The sequence below is a fragment of the Vipera ursinii genome (genome assembly GCF_947247035.1).
Source record: "Vipera ursinii genome assembly, chromosome: 6".
NCBI classification, from domain to species: Eukaryota; Metazoa; Chordata; class Lepidosauria; order Squamata; family Viperidae; genus Vipera; species Vipera ursinii.
The window spans coordinates 82,398,368-82,419,371 of NC_139515.1; the positions used below are offsets into that span (position 1 = coordinate 82,398,368).

Below are 21,004 nucleotides of genomic sequence, written 5' to 3' on the forward strand. Positions count from 1 at the left end.
TTTTAACTTTTGAGCAAGAAATATTTTTATAGTAGTATGAAGCCAACTACCGATGAATCAAATCTATTTGATATTTTTCGGGGAAAATTAAGGGAAAATAAGGATTTGCATTATTGGTTGCTCTCTGAATTAAGGCAGGCAATGGCCACAAAATGGAGAATCTGCAAGGTCTAATAGCATGATATTCAGCCATCTGTACCAATGTGCTGGGTTTTCTTCTTACCCCTCACAATTAGGATTTTGCTTAATTGTTGGACATCCTTCCTTCCATACTTGAAACTTTATCAGCTCAATGGTGTTACCTCTTTCTCAACAGTTACTAAAATATTGTTTATTGTAACTTGCAGCACACATGAAACTGAGCCTTCTGTTGAAGCAAGTTGGAGGTATTACTCTTCAATCTGCTCCCTGAAACTCTAACTTTTTTTATATATACCTCTCAATCAATACCTCATTTCCTTCCCTCGGACATAATAACTTCCTAAAATATATTAATCCAAAAACATCTACCACACAGTGTTTCCCAGTCTTTGATGCAAACGACTTGAGCCATATGAAGTCCTCATAATGGAATGTCTAGTTTGACTTACGACCACAATTGAGGCCAAAGTTTATGTTGCTAAGCGAGACATTTGTTCTGCCCCATTTTATGACCTTTCTCCCCACCATTGTTAAGTGAATCGCTGCAGTCGTTAAGTTAGTCACACGGTTGGTAAGTGAATCTGGCCTTTCCCCCATTGACTTTGCTTGTCGGAAGGTCGCAAAAGGGGATCGCATGACCCCGGGACATGAATTTTGATCATGTGACCCACAGGGATGCTGCAACGGTCGCAAGTGTGACAAACGGACACAAGTCCCTTTTTCCACGGAGGTTGTAACTTTGAACAGTCACTAAATGAACTGCTGTAAGTTGAGGACTACTTGTCTGTAAGATTCAAAAGACACAGAAGAGGCTTTATAGTCTCATTAGCATCCATTTCCTGAAATGTCTTCCTTTTTCTTTGGGGGTGAAAGGATGTTTGTCACCCAGCATTCACAGGAAGTATTCACACAGCGTAAAAATAAAAATCAGAACACTGGAGACAGGGAATCTATCAAAGTACCCGAACCTAAGCAAATGCAGGCAGCCCTCGACATAGGACCCCAACTGAGAATAGAATTTCTGTTGTTAAGCAAGGCAATTGTTAAGTGAGAATAGGCCTGACGTTACAACCTTTTTTTTTGCCACAGTTGTTAAGCAAATCGCTGAAGTTGTTAAGTGAATCAGGAGCTCCTAAAGCAGATCCGACTTCCCACACTGGCTTTGCTTGTCAGAAGCCAGCTGGGAAGGTGGCGAATGAGGATCAGGGTGACCGCAGGATCCTGCCACTGATGTCGGTTGCCAAGCGCCCAATGTTTGATCATGTGACTTTGGGGATGCTGCAATGGTGATAAGTGTGAGGACTTATAAAAAAAATCACCTTTTCCAGTGCTGTTGTAACTTTGAATGGTTGCTAAACTAATGGCTGTAAATCGAGGACTACCTGTAGGGCTTTAGACCAATTTCTTCGGGCAGGGGTAGGCAACCTTGGCTCTTTTATGACTGGTGGACTTCAACTCCCAGAATTCCTGAGCCAGCCACGCTGAGGGGAAAGGAAGAGGTTTCCAAGCTGAGCCATGCTGGCTCAGGAATTCTGGGATTTGAAGTCCACGAGTCATAAAAGAGCCAAGGTTGCCTACCCCTGTTTAGGGGAACAAGCTGGAGAATGAAACGAAAGAACTATTAGCAGAGCTGAAATGAATCCATGTTATGCCCCACAACTGCAATGAATCTGGATTCTTTTCTTAAATTGTAACGCCCCTAGAATTTGAACTTGAGCCTTCCTACTTTGGTACAAAGCCCAACATTTTGACATTCACTCCCAATCTGAATGTCTCAGTGATCTAAACTGAAATGCCACCATTTAGCTTCCCTAGCAGATGCAGAGTCAAGCCGAATATTCATGGTTTTTCCAAAGTGATGGACACGCGGACTCAGGGAACACAAGATTTCATTTCAGCTCATCTGTCAAATCAGGCAGCTGCTGGGAACCACTGTGTGATCAGATGTCCTGGTAATTTTAAAGGAAATTAACAATGTCTATGCCTTCAAAAACTCCTTATGTATGGACTCTTCTGAGACCACCTAAATTTCTTCTAATAACCAATGTTGCGTATTTCACAGCACCCATATCTCTTTGGACACATGCCAATAAAAGTCGCCGAGTGATTTATCGGAGTTTTAAAAACGTAAATGTTCATTAAACGTGAACGGAATGTCCGCAAATATATTTTTGTAAGGTCTTCATCATTGTTCCCCATTTCTGTTGCATATGTTTTGCATGGGTTTCGTATCAGAACCGAAGAAGCTTCTTGGATGCAAAGCGAAACGTTTTCAAAGGAAAAACAAACGAACAAGAAAGTCCAGTTGCCTTTTTTTTGGGGGGGGGGAGCACCTTTGGGATGATCCTGTCTCCTCTTTGCATACCAAGTCTCCTAACTTAGAGATAAATGTGAATTCACCAGATAAGGAAGGAGTTTTGTCACACAAAATAGTCAAGCTAAAGTAGAGACTGGGTGCTTTGCTAACCTAACTCTTCTTTCCCCTTAAATCTGGTTTTAACAACTACTTTTCCTTTATGTGTTTTTTGTGTCGTTTGAATGCACCCTTGTTAAAATCTGTAGGAAGTTGTTCCCTATCCACTGCCTCTAATGCATTTAAATTCCCCCTTTCCACCAGGAATCGGTTTTCAGTGGCTTATGCAGCTCAGAAACCTTGGCTCTTGAATGCAACGGTTGAAGAAAACATTACCTTTGGGGGTCCTTTTATTAAACAGAGGTAAAAATTTCACATCTTTCTCTTTCCAGACAACAAAGGTGCCAGAATTCCTGCAGTTTTTCTAGATTCAGCTAGGAGATAATTACAGCGCAATGACAAATTGGTGTTTGGCACCTGACATCACCTAGCTAATGCGGGCTGATCTTGAAAACGAAGCAAGGCTGGCCTAGGTTAGTTGCAATTTGGGTGGCTGCACTTCATGTGGATTGCAGGGCTGCTGAACCAGGCTGGAAAAATTGGAATAATATCCCAGGGGGAAAAAAGGTAGAGGTAGTCCTCGCTTAACGACCATTCATTTAGTGACTTCTCACAGTTATGACAGCACTGAACAAGTGATAGTTATAGACCTCCTTGGATTTACAGCCTTAGCAGCCCTCCTGTGGTCAGCTGATCAAAATTGAGGTGTGGGGCAGCCCACCTGTATTTACGTCCCAACATGCACTTTTAAATATGGTAACCCACTCAGAGGTCCCCTGTGGTAAGATAGGCAGCCAATAAATTGGATAAATAAAAATAAATAAATGAACTTCAAATGCCCCCACCAACTTATCTCCCTTCCAACTCTGCCCTTTTAACCACCATGGACGTTGCTGTTCCCATCTATACCTGCTTCCAGTTGCCAGTCCTCGCTGATCTTGGCTGAATTCTTTCTCCTGCTGCTTATGAGATACACTCAGGGGCTAGGTGCACCTTGTCAGCAGTGGGAAGAAGAGGATGGAAGGGATGGAGGGTGTTAGATGGTGGTTGCGTAGTGCAGGACAATGAAAAGAGCAGAGATTGAGGGGACAGAAAGGTAGGCAAAGAAGTTGAAGCAGAGGTCAGCATGGCAGGACAGGAGAAGCTAGAGCAGGGGTCTTCAAACTTGGTCCTTTTATGACTTGTGGACTTCAACTCCCAGAATTTTTCAGCCAGCATACCTGGTTGAGGAATTCTGAGAGTTGAAGACCACAAGTCATAAAAGGGCCAAGTTTGAAGACCCCGGAGCTAGAGGTCCTCACCTGAAAATCAAAACTAGCTACTATGATTGTTGGCTGGGCAGGGACAAAAATATCCAGTGAAATGAATGAAATGGGAAATGGCCCCCTTGTCAGTCAATAGGAGTGCTGATTTACCACCAACCTATCAGGTATTTAGCAGCCAAGGACACAGCAGCACAAAGAAACAACAGTTAATGATTTAATAGCCAGCCATCAACACTCTAATTAACAATTAAAACCTACACAGCAATCAGGCGCTATATAACTATAATGTGTAGAACAGCCCAGTGCACACATGAGCCCAAAAGCTTGGAAGAATAAACCTTTGGTCCTGATGGCTGACTCTGGTTGGATCCTGCAAAAATAAAAACTAGTGGAATTGCCAAGTGGTGCAGTCACAATGTCATTTCGCCTAACAACTGCCTTGGTAAGGAATGGAAATTCCAGTCCAATTAGGGTCATTAAGCAAGGATTATTTGTAAAGTAAAGGTTTCCCTGTCAATCATGTCCCACTCTCATCTCTGTTTCTTGGCTGAGGGAGCCAGCGTTGTCCAAAGACAATTTCCGTGGTCATGTAGTCAGCATGGCTGTACGCCAAAGATGCACAAACAAGCAAAGCCCCATCCGTGGGATGCAGGCAGCACACAAAACCACGCCCCCTCCGGTCCATGGAAAAACCTCTCTCCACCTAACCGGTCCACGGTGCCCAAAAGGTTGGGGACCTCTGCTTTGGACTACTTGTAGCAACAACCACTTTCATCTTGAAGCCCTGAAGTCTGCAGGGATAAAATCAGCAAGTGTGCCTTCCTTCGTTTTAATTTCTTTTCATCTTTACAAGACTGGCTGCAGTGCATCCAGAAGTTGACAAAGAACCTTACAAGCTAGTCAAACGAGAAGACACTCTTTTAAATTGCCGTCCTTCCCTGTAAATTTCCTCTAAGCTGCATTTTCCGCCCCCGCCCCCCACCCACCCCATTGCCTCGTAAAATGTGAAGTGGTGAGGCAATGCGTTTGCTAAGATAACCTTTCCCTGTTTGCAGACCTTGTCAAATGCTCTTTTGAGCCGTCCACCTCCCTTCCCTGCCCTCGCCACATTCTTTGATCCCAGAAAGTGTTTTCCAAAAAAGGATATAATGAAATGGAGGATGGGAGAACATCTATATAGCTCCCAAGAGGAAAACAAGAAGGGGTAGGCTAATAAAGGCAGCCCAGTGCGATTGACTTAAAACTTAGTGGAATTGATCCTAATCAGAGGCCCAGCTCCAGATGTGGGTTATCAATCATAATATGGGAGCTGAGGCTGAATTTAAAGTTTACGATATCAGTTCCAAGGGAAAAATATTGGCTGAGAAAGAGGGGAACTCATGCATTTAAAAATAAAGAATAATTAGACCACTTCTGAGCGAATACTATCTACACAGGAAATGGTTTTCAATTCCCAGACTCGCCTTTTGCACAAAAATCATTTTGCTACTTTCCCACCACCCCGCCCACCCCCTTCTTTTATTCTATGTTTATATTTAACAAAACAAAAGGAATATTGCTGTTGCTTAATAATGGGGAAGCACAAGTCCTTTTTCCACAAGTCACCCAGAAGGTTATCCTCATATCCTGAATTTTTATAGTGGTTCACACAACAAGCTCTGATTGCTTAGTTAATTCATGTTGTAGGTTCAGGCAATGCACAAAACCATAAACTAAACATACAGGCTTCATTAAGATTTTTTTTTAAAAAAAGACCAATTTCAAACAAGCCAAACTTAGTATGATGGACCAATGAAAACAGATTCTTGTATAACAAATTTATACAGCTGCCCATCTCACAAAATATGCCTCTGGGCAGCATACAAGCATTGCAGCAATTAAAAACCATAGAACAATCTTAAAAAAACTGAAACTTGAATTTTTTTTTGGTTTAATTTGAAAACTAAGATTGCACGAGAGTACAGGTAATCCTTGACTTACAACAGTTTGCTTAGTGACTGTTCAAACCTACAATGGCACTGGAAAAAGTGATTGATGACTGTTTTTCACACCTAAGACCATTGCAGCATCCCCATGGTCATGTGATCAAAACTCAGACGCTTGGCAACTGACTCATATTTATGACAGTTCCAGCCTCCGAGGAGGTCATGTGATCCCCTTTTTGCAACCTTCTGACAGGCAAAGTCAATGGGGAAGTCAGATTCACTTAACAAATGTATTGCTAACTTAACAACTGCAGTGATTCACTTAACAACTGAAGCAGGAAAGGTTGTAAAATGGAGAAAACCTCACTAAACAACTGTCTCGCTCAGTTGTCAGTTGAGGACAACCTGTGTCACTTGGTCATTTAAAGATCCAGTGGCTCCATTTCCAAAAAACAGCAAAGTTTAGTTAATTGTAATTTTGCTTTGATATATGGAACGGTTGCTGGAATTTGGGTATGTCTAGTCTAATGAAGAGAAGGATGAGAGGTGACATGATAGCAGCGTTCCAATATCTCAGGGGTTGCCCCAAAGAAGAGGGAGTCAAGCTATTCTCCAAAGCGCCCGAAGGCAGGACAAGAAGCAACGGAGGGAAACTAACCAAGGAGAGAAGCAACCTAGAACTAAGGAGAAATTTCCTGACAGTTAGAACAGTTAACCAGTGGTACAACCTGCCTCCAGAAGTGGTGAATGCTCCAACACTGGAAGTTTTTAAGAAGAGACTGGACAGCCATTTGTCCGAAATGGTATAGGGTTTCCTGCCTGAGCAGGGGGCTGGACTAGATGACCTCCAAGGTTCCTTCCAACTTTATTCTTATTATTATTTCTCAGGGCTGAGGGCAGATCCCTCCTGCTTGACCTCATGGGATAGGGAGATGGTTGGGAAGGGGCAGTCTCTCAAATTACCTGCCATGTTGGGCTTCAGGGGTCAAAACCAGCACCCAGATGCAGACTGGGCACCAATGCAGCTCACGGAGCATTGGCAAACAAGGTTTCTCAAGCTTGGCAATTTTTGTCCAGTGGCGTTGTAACTTTGAACGATCACTAAACAAACTGCTGTAAGTCGAGGACCGCCTGTAATCCGTTTTAACTGTATTATGAGTCGACCGGCCTCTGTAGAAACCGCCTTCCATCTGACTTCCGTCTCTAGTCCGTCTTTGTTCCAGATTTGATTTGCTAAGCCTTGAAAGCCTTCCAATCTTCTCTGAACCTCATGCTTTTCTTTTCTTTTTTAATATTTCTTCCACAGGTACAAAGCAGTCACTGATGCCTGTTCTCTACAACCTGACATTGATCTGTTGCCCTTTGGAGATCAGACAGAAATTGGAGAAAGGGTAAGTTAAGAAGGAGGACTCCATTGGTATTTTTTTGGACACTCCAGCATTCTACAGCACTCTAGAAAGAGTGCAGAGAAGAGCAACAAAGATGATTAGGGGACTGGAGACTAAAACATATAAGGAACGGCTGCTGGAATTGGGTATGTCTAGTTTAATGAAGAGAAGGACGAGGGGGGACATGATAGCAGCCTTCCAATATCTCAGGGGCTGCCCCAAAGAAGAGGGAGTCAAGCTATTCTCCAAAGCTCCTGAAGGCAGGACAAGAAGCAATGGATGGAAACTAACCAAGGAGAGAAGCAACCTAGAACTAAGGAGGAATTTTCTGACAGTTAGAACAATTAATCAGTGGAACAACCTTCCTTCAGAAGCTGTGAATGCTCCAACACTGAAGAGAGTGGGCAACCATTTGTCTGAAATGGCATAGGGTTTCCTGCCTGAGCAGGGGGCCGGACTAGATGACCTCCAAGGTCCCTTCCAACTTTATTAATTTATTATTATTAAGAGACCCCAAAATGCTGGAGTGTATCCACTATGTTGCTCAAACGGCAACGTCTGGATTCTCAGGCTGATTTTGTGCGGACCCTCTGCAGGAGATCATTTCAGACCTAGGATCCAACTGGATTGAGGCGGTGTTTATATTTACTTAAAAATTAGGTTAGAATTGCCCCTTCCTTGCAGAAGGATGCTTAGGAAAGAGAGGAGCGGGAGCAAAATGGAAATTATCGTCCTCCTTCTCATCATCCTACCTTTTCTCCAGAGGCTCAAGCCATCCGCTTTACAGTTTTATCCCAATTTTAACAGCCCCGTGAGAGAAGCTGAGCTGAGAAACAACAAGTGGCCAAAATTTGCCCAAGAGGTTTTCATGCCTGGAAGCAGGTCGGATTAAAAAAAAACGTGGTGGCGCAGTGGTTAGAATGCAGTATTGCAGGCTAACTCTGCTCACTGCCAGGAGTTCGATCCTGAGTGGCTCAAGGTTGACTCAGCCTTCCATCTTTCTGAGGTCGGTAAAAGGAAGAGCCAAATTGCTGGGGGCAAAATGCAAATAATGCTGATGTTGTAAATTGCCAGAAATCTTCAGCCAGCAAAGCTTGGTGAGGAATTCTGGGAGTTGAAGTCCACAAGTCTTAAAGTTGCCAAGGTTGAGGACCCCTGCTATAAACCACTATGGAGTGCTATATAAGTCTAAGTGCTATTGCTATTGCTGAACCTTGGTCTTCCTAATTTAGTCCTGTTGGTCCCAAAGACGGCTTTGAAGAAATACTCTCTCGGGAAACACAGCATTTAGAGAAAATCGGGTTATACCATCCTTGCATTCATCCTACTACTGAGAACATAGAATAATAGAGTTGGAAGGGACCTTGGAGGTTGTTGTGATTCAGGGTCAGCCTGTGGGTTCGGCAGTTGGGTCGGATGACTCAGATGAGGGGGAGGAGGGGGGTGTTGAAGAACTTGCTGATGATAGCCCTCAGGCAGGCCCCTCCCACTTGGTCACCATGGAGACCCAGCTGTGTGAGCCTGACAGTGTGGATGAAGATGACCCACAGCTGGCCCTGTTCAAGGACGCCCGACGCAGGAGGCAGTCAAGTAGGAGTAAACAGAGGAAGGCAATGGGGCTTCTCGGAAGGAGGGAGAGAGAAGCCACACCCTGAACTCTTTATAAAGGACTTGTGTGGGGAGGGCTGGTTTGCTGAAAGCAACCGCTCAGATAGTGTTTCAAAGCTCCGGTATCTTGGTTTGGGTCTTGTTTGTTTTTGTAATAAATTTGGCAGACGTATTCCAGCCTCTTGCCGTCTGTAAAGGGGTTGCCTTTTCTGCAAGGCCGGTAGCAGGCTGGTACAGAACAGAGGTCTTCTAGTCCAACTCCCTGCCCATGGTAGAAGATCCTATGCCATTCTGGACAAATGGCTGTCCAGTCTCTTCTTGAAAACCTCCAGTAATGATGGAGCATCCACAATTTCTGGAGGCAAGCCGTTCCACTGATTAATTGTTCGCACTGTCAGGGAATTTCTCCTTAATTCTAGATGGGTGTCTCTTTAATGATCTTCCACCCCATTACTTCTTGTCCTGCCTTCAGTACTTTGGAGAATTGGTTGACCCCCTTCTTCTCTGTGACAGGCTTTCAAAGATGTAACCGCCCAGCCAGGTTACTTTTCCTACTGAAGCCTTTTCAATCCCTCCAATGTTTTGCTACCCAGCTTGGGATGTCCACTTTAAAATTAAGTGGCTGGTTTTACCTGCATTTTTCTGTCCTGCCTACCCCTGCCTCTGCATGCGTTGCCACTCCTGATGAGGTTTGTCATCCCATCAAATGGCTTTGAGCTTCACGGCAACTTCATGGAGCAAGTACGAAGTGCTTCACGGTTCCTGGCCAAGCCATTCCGTTACCGGTTAGGTTCCGTTAAGCTTTGCCATAAGGTGGTATTTATCGCTCACCGTGTTTTGGAATCTCTTATCCCTGCTTATTACTATTGTACGAGAGAGAGAGAGAGAGAGACCTCTTGGAAAAGACAAAAGGAGAAGGGGATGGTGGAGGAAGAGAATAGCTACATAGTGCCATCAACACAATGGATATAAATTTGGGCCAACTCTGGGAGGCAGTGGAGGATGGGAGTGGGGGGGGGGCTGACTTGCTATGGCCCATGGGGTTGTGAAGAGTTGGGCACAAGTTAACAACTAAGCAACAACAATCCCTGCTTATATGCCAAGATCTTTTTTCTCCTCTCTTAGACTGTTCACACTTTAGGGTTGGTAGCTAACAGCACTGAGATTGAATAAACCAAATGTCATATAAATTTGGAAGAAGTTTAGTTTTAGGGTGTGTGTTTTTTAAAAAAGCTGGTATTTTTCAAGGGCTTGTCCGTAAAGATGCTGCAATGTTTGGGCAGTCGACTGAAAATTATGACTTATTATATCCATTAGGGAATTAATTTGAGTGGAGGTCAACGGCAACGCATCTGTGTCGCTCGAGCGCTCTACCAAAACACCAACATCGTCTTCCTGGTAAGTGAAAAGTACTTTAAAAGAGGCAGAAGCACTTTCAAAACCAGGAGAAAGAAAAATCTAGGTCCCATCCAAAATGATCTACTGTAGATCTGTGTTTCTACAACCTGGGCAGCTTTAAGCATGGCTGGCTGGGGAATTCTGGGAAATGAAGTCCACGTGGCTTAAAGTTGCCAAGGTTGAGAAACACTGATCTAGATCAGGGGTCCTCAACCTGTGGGCCGCAGCCTACTACCGGTCTGTGGTCTATTCACAATCAGATCATGTGAGTGGCTGACTGGTGTGCACAGCCCCACTCACTTGAGCGTCACAGGGGCTTGCGGCCCCACTTGTGCGAGCATTGCAGGTGCACACGACCCCATTTGTGTGAGTACTCAGGGCCTCATGTGAGTGCTCATGGCCTCACTCACATGAATGGGCGTGACTCATTTAACAAACGCCTTGCTTAGCAACAGAAATTGTGATCTCAATTGTGTCGTAAGTCGAGGACTCTCTGGCTACTTCTCTGTTAGATATCATTTTTGACACACAGAGAGATTTGGATGGCAAGGCAAATATTCAGCAGAGTGTTGACAATATGCTGAAAATGGGAAAATAACTTGCTTCTTTTCAGAGTTCCCAAACTTAGTAAAAATATGAAAGTGGGAGAAAGTTTTGTCTATCGTGTCCCTGTATCCTCTCACCAAATTTTTAGGTGATGCATTCGCTAAAAAAAAGTTGCTCAATCTCATTCAAAGGTTTAAGACAGCTATAATTTTAAAGAGATGATGAGGGTGAAAAACTCATTAATTTAAAGGAGAAAAGTAATATTTTAACTGAATTAATTTATTGGCCAAAGACAAAAAAAATGCGTAATTACAGAAGGAGATCTATAATAATCTTCTATCTCCCCTCCATCAACACTGAAGGTGTGGCATTGAATATTATCAGTGGGAATGCCATTCTACCGGTATGTGTAGCAGAAGTAAGGTAGCGATAACAAGAGGTGCTGGAGACAATAAGATGGAATATAATATCTCTTTTGTGAGGCTTTGGTTAATTTCCTATATGGAATTCCAGGATGACCCATTTTCTGCCTTGGACATTCACCTCAGTGACCACTTAATGCAAGAAGGCATTCTGAAGTTCCTGAAAGATGACAAGAGGACACTCGTCTTAGTGACTCATAAACTGCAGTATCTTCCACATGCTGACTGGGTAAGATGGGTGGGTGGATGAATGGATGTAGGGAGGGAGAGATGGATGCAGGAATGGAGGGAGGGAGGAAGGGAGGGAGGAAGGGAGAGAGATATGGATGGGTGGATGGATGGATGGATGGATAGATAGATAGATAGATAGATAGATAGATAGATAGATAGATAGATAGATAGATAGATAGACAGACAGACAGATACAGGATGGAGGGATGGAGAGAGAGATATGGATAGATAGATAGACGGATGGATGGATGGATAGACCAAACTGGCTATATGACAAACATGTTTATATCAACAAAGAGAAGGGTAAAGGATTCAGAATAGATTTTTTTTTCAAATCCTAACTTGTATCTTCTGCCTGCCTTTAATCCTATCACTGAGCTATGGGTTTCAAATTAAATGCAAAGACTAAAGCAGAAGGGGCAGCATTTTGCTTCAATGACTGGATACAAATCCATTCTCACAGATGTGGTGTCTTAGCAATGAAATGTAGGTTTGATCTCAGAATCCATCTGCTGGGGAAGAGTTTCATTGTACAAAGAAGCTCTTTTGTTATTGACAACTGGAAGAGAAGGCAACTAGTTAAGAAGACATCCTTGCCAGAAAAGTGATGCTAATCTATGCCATGCCATCTCAGATTTATTATCTGATAATAATATTAAAATGTGCTGGCTTAACTCACTAAATCCCAAACAGAACACCTGTAATCTATGTGTAGACTCTATTAAGCTCCCAGGACTGAAGTCTAGAATCAGTTCTGAGGTCAACAAGATCAGCACCGGTAGATAATTCCAGGTCTTCCCAGTTGCAATGTATGGCTGTGAAAGTTGGGCCATAAGAAAGGCTGAGCACCAAAGAATGGAAGCCTTTGAACTATGGTGCTGGAAAAGACTTCTGCGAGTCCCTTGGACTACAAGGCGATCAAACCGGTCAGTCCCAGAGGAGATCAACCCTGACTGCTCTTTAGAAGGCCAGATCCTGAAGTTGAAACTCAAATGCTTTGGCCACCTAATGAGAAGGAAGGACTCACTGGAGAAGAGCCTAATGCTGGGAAAGGCAGAGGGCAAGAGAAGAAGGGGACGACAGAGAAGGAGGTGGCTGGATGGAGTCACTGAAGCAGTAGGCGTGAGCTTAAATGGACTCCAGAAGATGGTAGAGGACAGGAAGGCCTGGAGGAACATTGTCCATGGGGTCGCGATGGGTCGGACACGACTTCGCAACTAGCAACAACAACAAGAACAACAACAACAACAACAGTTTTTATAATTTCACCCACAGATAGATTTCTAACATCCAAACAGGCAGATATTTATGGAAGAGCTTCAGGGTTTCTTTTTTCTTCTTAGATCATTGCCATGAAAGATGGCACTGTTCTCAGAGAAGGGACCCTGAAGGACATCCAAACTAAAGATGTGGAGCTGTACGACCACTGGAAAACTCTCATGAATCGTCAAGACCAGGAACTGGAAAAGGTAAATACAAAGAGTGGGAAAATGAAGGCCTGGTTTGATCCGTATGTGGTGACATTCGGTGACATTTCTATCCAAATCTTCTTTGTTGGAAGTCTCTTGGTGAAAGGTTGTGGTGGTCAAGAAGCAAGAAGCAAGCAGACAAATTCAGGTCTACCAACATTAATTGAAATACATGCTACCACTAAAATTGTAAAAATGCTAGCATAATAAAACAGCAATCTACTACTAGACTGTTGGGGGACAACAGGCTGACTCTCTGCTTAAGGTAAAGGCAGCACATGCATGCTAGTCGTTTCCGACTCTAGGGGCCAGTGCTCATCTCCGTTTCAAAGCCGAAGAGCCAGCGCTTGTCCGAGGACGTCTCCGTGGTCATGTGGCTGGCATGACTAGCACGGAACGCTGTTACCTTCCCACCGTAGTGGTCCCTATTTTTCTACTTGCTTTTTTACGTGCTTTCGAACTGCTAGGTGGGCAGAAGCTGGGACGAGTAACAGGCGCTCACTCTGTTACGCGGCACTCGGGATTCGACCCGCCAAAGTGCCGACCTTCTGATCGACAAGCTCAGTGTCCTAACACACTGAGCCACCGCATCCCTTCTGACTCTCTGCTTAGAGACGCTGTAAAGCACTGTGAAGCGGTATATAAGTCTAAGTGCTATTGCTATATAAGTCTAAGTGCTATTGCTATATAATCTAAGTGCTATTGCTATTCCTTAGAGACAGGGCTTTTTTTCCTCATAGAATGCTCAGAACGGAGTTCCGGCACCTTTTTTGGATGGAACCTTGTAGGGTAGGCAAGGCAGGTTGTATGACATGTGTGAGTTCCGGCACCTTTTTCTTTTACAAAAAAAGCACTGCTTAGAGATAAACCCAACCCACTCCTCGGGTTGAAATGATGGTCCTCACCTCACGTTCGAAAAAGTCTTTGTGCCAAATTTTTAATGCCCCTATGCAGGATATGGAAGCTGATCAAACGACTCTAGAAAGGAAAACTCTCCGAAGAGCTATGTACCCAAGAGAATCAAAAACACAACTGGAGGATGAGGATGAAGGTAATGTTGGTGTTATTTTTTTTTTTTGATTTGTTAAAAAAAGGGGGGGCAATTATGCATGAACATGCATTCGAGCAACAAACGTGAAGCCTTTTAGGTCTCATACATGCTTGCTATGAATGACTTTCTAGTAAGTGGCATTTGGTCAACAGTTAAAAGGCTAAAGTTTGAAGATAAGTGGCAACAGGAAAGTGGGATGATGTAGGACTCCTCTCTCCTCGAGACTCAGGATTTTGCTGACCTAAAACATATGAAGAACAGTTGCAGGATTTGGGTTTGGCTAGTGTAGAGAAAAGAAGGATGAGGGAGGACACCAAAGCATTATTCCAGGATTTGAGGGACTGCCACAAAGAAGAGGGGGGGGGTGTCAACCTATTTTCCAAAGCATCTGAAGGCTGGACAAGAAGCATTGGATGGAAACTAATCAAGGAGAGAAGCAACCTGGAACTAAGGAGAAACTTCCTAACAGTGAGGACAATCAACCAGTGGAACAGCTTGCCTCCAGAACTTGTAGGTGCTTGATCACTGGCGGTTTTTAAGAGACTGGGCAGTCACTTGTCTGAAATGGTAGGGCTCAGTGACTATCGCCACTTTGCTACTAGAACCTGGCGGTGCAATTATGAGGCCATTATTTTTTTTTATTACATTTATATCCCGCCCTTCTCCGAAGACTCAGGGCGGCTTACAAGCTTAGCAGTAGCCTTCATTCTATGTATATGCCTGCTTGTTAGGGCTTTCACACACACCCCAAGTGGCATTATTACAAAGTCAGCTTATTGCCCCCAACAATCGGGGTCCTCATTTTACCTACCTCAGAAGGATGGAAGGCTGAGTCAACCTTGAGCCTGGTGGGATGCGAACCTGCACTAATTGCAGGCAGCTGGTGTTACTTAAGGAGGCATTAGCCCACTGCTCCACCAAGGCTCCTTTGAATGTCTATTTGAATGTCTATCTACCTAGAATCTCACTATATCTCTGTTGATCTTGTGGGAGATACTAAATTGTCCAGGTTAATTGACTCAGTGACATCTGTAACTTTTCAGAGGAAGAGGAGGAAGAGGAAGAAGATGACAACATGTCTGCTGGAACGCCACTCAGGACGAAGATGCCCTGGAAGACTTGTTGGCTCTATCTCACTTCGGGTGGTTTTCTTCTGCTCTCCTTGATGATCTTCTCCAAACTCTTGAAACACTCAGTCATCGTTGCTATTGACTTTTGGCTGGCTCAGTGGACGTCTACAAATCAGACCCAAACATTTTGCTCTGAAAAGGTAGGTGAATCTTTAATAGCAAGAGCAGGACCTTAATTTAATGACTTTCTTGTTTTTCTTTGAAGACATTTTTCTTCTCATCCAAGAAGCTTCTTTAGCTCTGACTGGATGGTGGGGAATGGAAGGATTTATACTCCTTGCAGACAGCTGGTCATTTGCGTTCTTTTTAGAGAGACGTTGATGCCCCTGGAGGCTTATCTGTGTTGTCAGGGTCACCTGAGTGGTGCAAATGGGTGTGGAGCCTTCCTGGAATTGTTGAACTGTTGCAAGGAGTATAAATCCTCCCATCCCCCACCATCCAGTCAGAGCTGAAGAAGCTTCTTGGATGAGAAGCGAGATGTCTTCAAAGAAAAACAAGAAAGTCCAGTTGACTCCTGAAAAAATGCACCTTTGTGACAACCATGATCTGGATGATTGAGAATCTCCATAAATATTTAAGTAATAACAATGGAGAAGAAGGCAGGCTGAAAAAGAGTCGCTGATGAACTTGTCATGGTTCCGATAGATCCGCGGTGGCGAACCTATGGCACACCTGAAACAGGTGGCACACAGAGCCCTGTCTGTGGGCACATGTGCCGTCGCCCCAGTCCTAAGCCTTCAGCTGGGTTTTATAAAACCTCCGTCGCCGTGTGCAAAAAAAAAAAAGGTTCAATCAATCAATCAATTTCAACTTCTTGTGGGGGAAAAATAGATCTCACAAAGTTGGAATTGATTGATTGAACTTTTTAGTCCCACCCAGTCTGCCATTACCTCCGCAGCCTCACTCACCCAATGGGCCACGCCCACCTAATGGGCCACACCCACCCAATGGGCCATGCTCGCCTGGCACCCGACAATGCATAAGTGGGTTTTGGGTTGCAGTTTGGGCACTCGGTCTGGAAATGGTGCGCCATCACTGCGATAGATGAAACCCACCAAAAGAACTTCAAGGCAAGAATTCTTCCTAAAAGAACATTTTATTCAGGAAACAAAGTATCGGCACTACATAGTTGAACCCAAAAACTAAATTCCCTTCCCCGGGATACAAGGTAACAAAATGCAATTCCCACCTCCAATAAGCTGTCATAAATCACACATTCTCCAATTAGCCTTAAACATGGACTTTCTCATCAGCTCCTTCAGCCTGCCAAAATGTTATCAGTTTGTCCTTGGGTTCCCACAAAGCAGCGTTATTATTATGGCTAGTTGAGCTTGAGCATTTATCCCCCAACCCCCCCTTTCTGCACCTAATTTTTAAATACAGGGAAAAGCATATTAAAAGCAAAGAGAAAATGGCTGCCGTTTTCATCAGCTGTCAGAGCGGGAACATCCAATGTTTGAAGCGTTGACATCACTACTGAAAAAGATATTTAATTGAGGAATTGTACTTCTAGACCAGGGGTCTTCAACCTTGGCAACTTTATTACTTGTGGACTTCAGCTCCCAGAATTCCTCAGCCTGTTCTAGACCACTGAATGTCTGTGGCCAGTTTCCAGTGCAGCAGATATGTGGAAGCTTATAGGTAGTCCTTGACTTATGACCACAACTGAGATCAAAATTTCTGTCGCTAAGCAAGGTGCTTGTTACATGAGTTGTGCCCAATTTTATGTCTTTTTTTTTAGGGGTCCCTGGTGCTCTCTGAGCTTGGTTGTTTTCTTGCAAACGTTTCATTACCCAAACATCATCCGTGCTAGTGACTTTTGGGGGGGGCATGCTGGCTAAACAAATCGCTGCAGTTGTTAAGTGAATCACATGGTCATTAAGAGAATCCATCTTCCCTCATTGACTTTGCTTATCGGAAGCCGGCTGGAAAAGTCACCAATTCTGATCATGTGTCTGTGAGACACTGCAACTGTCATAAATATACACGCCGGTTGCCAAGAACTAAATTTGATCATGTGACAATAGGAGTGGTGTGAATGTCGCAAGTGTGAGCACTGGTTGTAAGTCACTTTTTTTTTAGTGCCGTTGTAACTTAGAATGGTCATTAAACAAACGGTTGTAAGTCGAGGACTATGCATTATAAAACAACACAATAGCTCATGAAGGGGAATACACAACAAGCAAAATAAATCAACAGTAGGAATAATAGCAAAATAAACGTTAGCATTATCAATTTATTTTGCTTTATCACACTTCGTAAAAGTCACAATTAAACATCTGCCCACCTCTCTTCTTAAAGCTCAGGACCCTTCCACAGGCTGTAAGACCATGTCAAACCTGATTAGTTGTGGGATGGGGGGCCATCAGGAGATCAACACTGTAGACTGGAAGCCAGAAAAAATGTCCTAGAAAAAAATCAGTGGCCATTTGGACCAATCTCTCTCTCTCTCAGCCCAACTCACCTAGCAGGATTGTTGTTGTGGGGAAAATAGGAGGAGGAAGATGTGTTGGAAATATCTGCCATCTTGAATTATTTGTAAAAATAATAATAATAAAGGAGGGATATGAATAAATTCACTGCATTCACTGAGGTTGCTCCACTGGCCAGGAAGTTTCTCCTTAGTTCCAGGTTGCTTCTCTCCTTGACTAGTTTCCATCTGTTGCTTCTTGTCCTGCTTTTCAGGTGCTTTGGAGAATAGCTTGACTGCCTCTTCTTTGTAGCAGCCCCTGAGATATTGGAGCATTGCTATCATGTCACCCCTGGTCCTTCTCTTCGTTAAACTAGACTTACCTGATTCCAGCAACCGTTCCTTATGTGTTTTAGCCTCCAGTCCCCTGATCATCTTTGTTGCTCTTCTCTGTACTCTTTTTAGAGTCTCAACATCTTTTTTTACATCATGGTGACCAAAACTGGATGCGGTATTCCAGGTGTGGCCTTACCAAGGCATTGTAAAGTGGTATTAATACTTCACATGATTATAAACCATTTTCATATGTTGCCAAGAAAACAACACGGAATATCCACAAAGTTACGAGAAGTCATTTCTGACTTCGAGTAGATGTTACCTAAGCTAACATACTGTATATTAAATAAATACTTAACGTCACCCCCCTTAATGTACTTAGTCTCGTTCCTCTCTTCACATCAGTAATAACAAACTGCAGGGTTTAAGATTAACACTGCGGGCCACAGCCATAATTTTTCTCAGCTGTATCAGCAATGCAGAAAGTCAGACTGAATAAATTTTCCTCAGTATTAAATTAGAAATGATTTCTCGGTTATAAATACCACCGGATAATTCTTCAGGGGGGAGGGAAATAAAGCTGTAATAAGCACTCAGTGTTAAATAGCTCCCCACGTCCCCTTATTAATTGCGAGCTGCCCAGAATAAACTTATCCTCTAAAGCGGTCAAGTGAACGTGACAGGGACATACGGCAGAGATTCAGAGAAATCTCTTTTTCTGTCTGCTGCTGGAAACTTAGTCACAGCTTAGTGAGAGAGTTCTCGGAAATGAACTAAGGATCCTCCTTCATCAATTGCAGGAATTTCAAATCCCCTTTGGAGGGTCTGTTTAGCCCGGTGTGAAAAAGAGAGATGAAGGACTTGGAACTAAGGAAGGGTGTTTTGTGCAAACTGGTTGAGCTTCTGCAAATAAAGTTTGGGGTTTGCCGTGTTCTGCTTAAATCAAACCCCAAAGCTGTTTGCATTTGCAAGTCAGTGTGAAAAGAAAAAAAATCTTCATCAGGGTCCAGTCCAAGCCGGGAATAAACAAAATGGAGACCGCTTTAGAAAAAAGGCTGTAGTTTATTGAAGAGGAGAGCCAGACAGAAAGATGCCTCTGGGAAAACTGACCACATGTAGCTGGGAGTGGTGGGTTTTTATACCTTCTGGGGCTCTTGAGGTTGTTTCCTCTTCCTGTTTGAGGCTTTGTATTTCCTGTGTCATGTACTTTGACCTGAGTCTGAGTGTGCCTTTCTGGTATTCTGATGGTGGTGGGTTAATCCTATGACGTTTCCTGCCCTTAGAATTTGGGTGGGGTATGTAGATTTTAAGGGTCTTTGTCTTCCTAATATCTTCAATTTCTAGCTGGAAGGCTCCAATCTTTCTGAAAAGTTTATTACATCTGCATTTCTAAAAGCTGGCCTGTGCCTAGGGCAGGGGTAGGCAACCTTGGCTCTTTTATGACTCATGGACTTCAACTCCCAGAATTCCTGAGGCTGGCTCAGGAATTCTGGGAGTTGAAGTCCATGAGTCATAAAAGAGCCGAGGTTGCCTACCCCTGGCCTAGGGGCTGGGGTTGATTTGTGGGGGATGGTTTCTGTCTTTTTTTAAAAGATCTTCTCCATTATTCCTTTGGGGAAATATATTCTGCCTTTTTAACATTTCCCAGAATATTTCTTTCTCTGGATTCTTCCCACATCGGGAAACTCAGCAGCTCATTGGTTTGACTGCCAAAGCATTTCCTGAAGGCTAGAAGAGGGGATCCCTTTGCCAGTTCTACTGCTTAGTGCAGTGTTTCTGAACCTTGGCGAATTTAAGGTGGATGGATTTCAACTCCCAGAATTCCCCAGCCAGCGTGGATTTTAATTTTGCATTTTACTGATAGGTTAAAAAAGAAAAGAAAAGAAAACAATCCTCCTGCAAGAAGGGTCACCAGAAGGGGAGAACTCAGGAGGTCTTGGAGAAGAATCATGTCACAGACTAACAGAATAACAGAGTTGGAAAGGGACCTTGGAGGTCACCTAGTCCAACCCCCTGCCCATGCAGGAAACACTATACCATTTCAGACAAATGGCTGCCAGTCTCTTCTTAAAAACTAGAATAGAATAGGAATGGAATGGAATGGAATGGAATGGAATGGAATGGAATGGAATGGAATGGAATGGAATAGAATAGAATAGAATAGAATAGAATAGAATAGAATAGAATAGAATAGAATAGAATAGAATAGAATAGAATAGAATAGAATAGAATAGAATAGAATATGGAATTTAAGAATAGAATAGAATAGAATAGAATAGAATAGAATAGAATAGAATAGAATAGAATAGAATAGAATAGAATAGAATATGGAATTTAAGAATAGAATAGAATAGAATAGAATAGAATAGAATAGAATAGAATAGAATAGAATAGAATAGAATAGAATAGAATAGAATAGAATATGGAATTTAAGAATAGAATAGAATAGAATAGAATAGAATAGAATAGAATAGAATAGAATAGAATAGAATAGAATAGAATAGAATAGAATAGAATAGAATAGAATATGGAATTTAAGAATAGAATAGAATGGAACAGAACAGAACAGAACAGAACAGAATAGAATAGAATAGAATAGAATACCATTTCAGACAAATGGTTGTCCTCTTCTTAAAAACTTCCACTGTTGGAGCATTCACAACTTCTGGAGGCAGGTTGTTCCACTGGTTAATTGTTCTCACTGTCAGGAAATTCCTCCTTCGTTCTAGGTTGCTCCTCTCCTTGGTTAGTTTCCATCCGTTGCTTCTTGTGCTGCCTTCAGGTGCTTTGGAGAATAGCTTGACTCCCTCTTCTTTGTGGCAGCCCCTGAGATATTGGAAGACTTTGGGGTTTCTCAAATCACAGCAAATACAATTCAGATTTATTTTAATTAATTAATTAATTAATTAATTATCCATATTACAAAGCCATATTCATATGGGATGTTTTAATTCTGATTTCTTCATAAAACCAAGGGTCAGGCCCAAGGCCAGTGATGAGACAGTAAAACCCAATCAAGTGCAATCCTTTATTTCCTTACACCTAACGGACAGAATCTTAGCCAAACCGACGCTACAGCTTTACTAGATCTATCCTGAGAGATGCTAGTAGGCGTATCATTACCCTGAAACAGGGGTGAAAAATCAGAGCCACACCTAAAGGTCCGATTTTAACTGATTTATTGCTGAAAAGCCTATGCTCAAGAATCTTCTCCACTAAGGATGGCACCTGCTTGATGTTAGATGAAGGTCCACGGAGCTCAAGGGAGGGT

The 21,004-nt window shown here is 43.1% G+C and overlaps 1 protein-coding gene across 2 annotated transcripts in view; it reads left to right on the plus strand.

Moving 5' to 3' along the window:
- The window catches only part of ABCC9 (ATP binding cassette subfamily C member 9), a 97,581-nt gene that overhangs the window by 41,579 nt on the left and 34,998 nt on the right, over positions 1–21,004 (plus strand). For both annotated transcript variants that reach the window (XM_083365266.1, XM_083365267.1), the window contains exons 18-24: positions 2,759–2,857; positions 7,051–7,135; positions 10,058–10,138; positions 11,198–11,335; positions 12,681–12,806; positions 13,761–13,857; positions 14,901–15,127. In XM_083365266.1, coding sequence (XP_083221392.1) covers positions 2,759–2,857; positions 7,051–7,135; positions 10,058–10,138; positions 11,198–11,335; positions 12,681–12,806; positions 13,761–13,857; positions 14,901–15,127 — 853 coding nt within the window. The remainder of the gene's footprint in view (positions 1–2,758; positions 2,858–7,050; positions 7,136–10,057; positions 10,139–11,197; positions 11,336–12,680; positions 12,807–13,760; positions 13,858–14,900; positions 15,128–21,004) is intronic.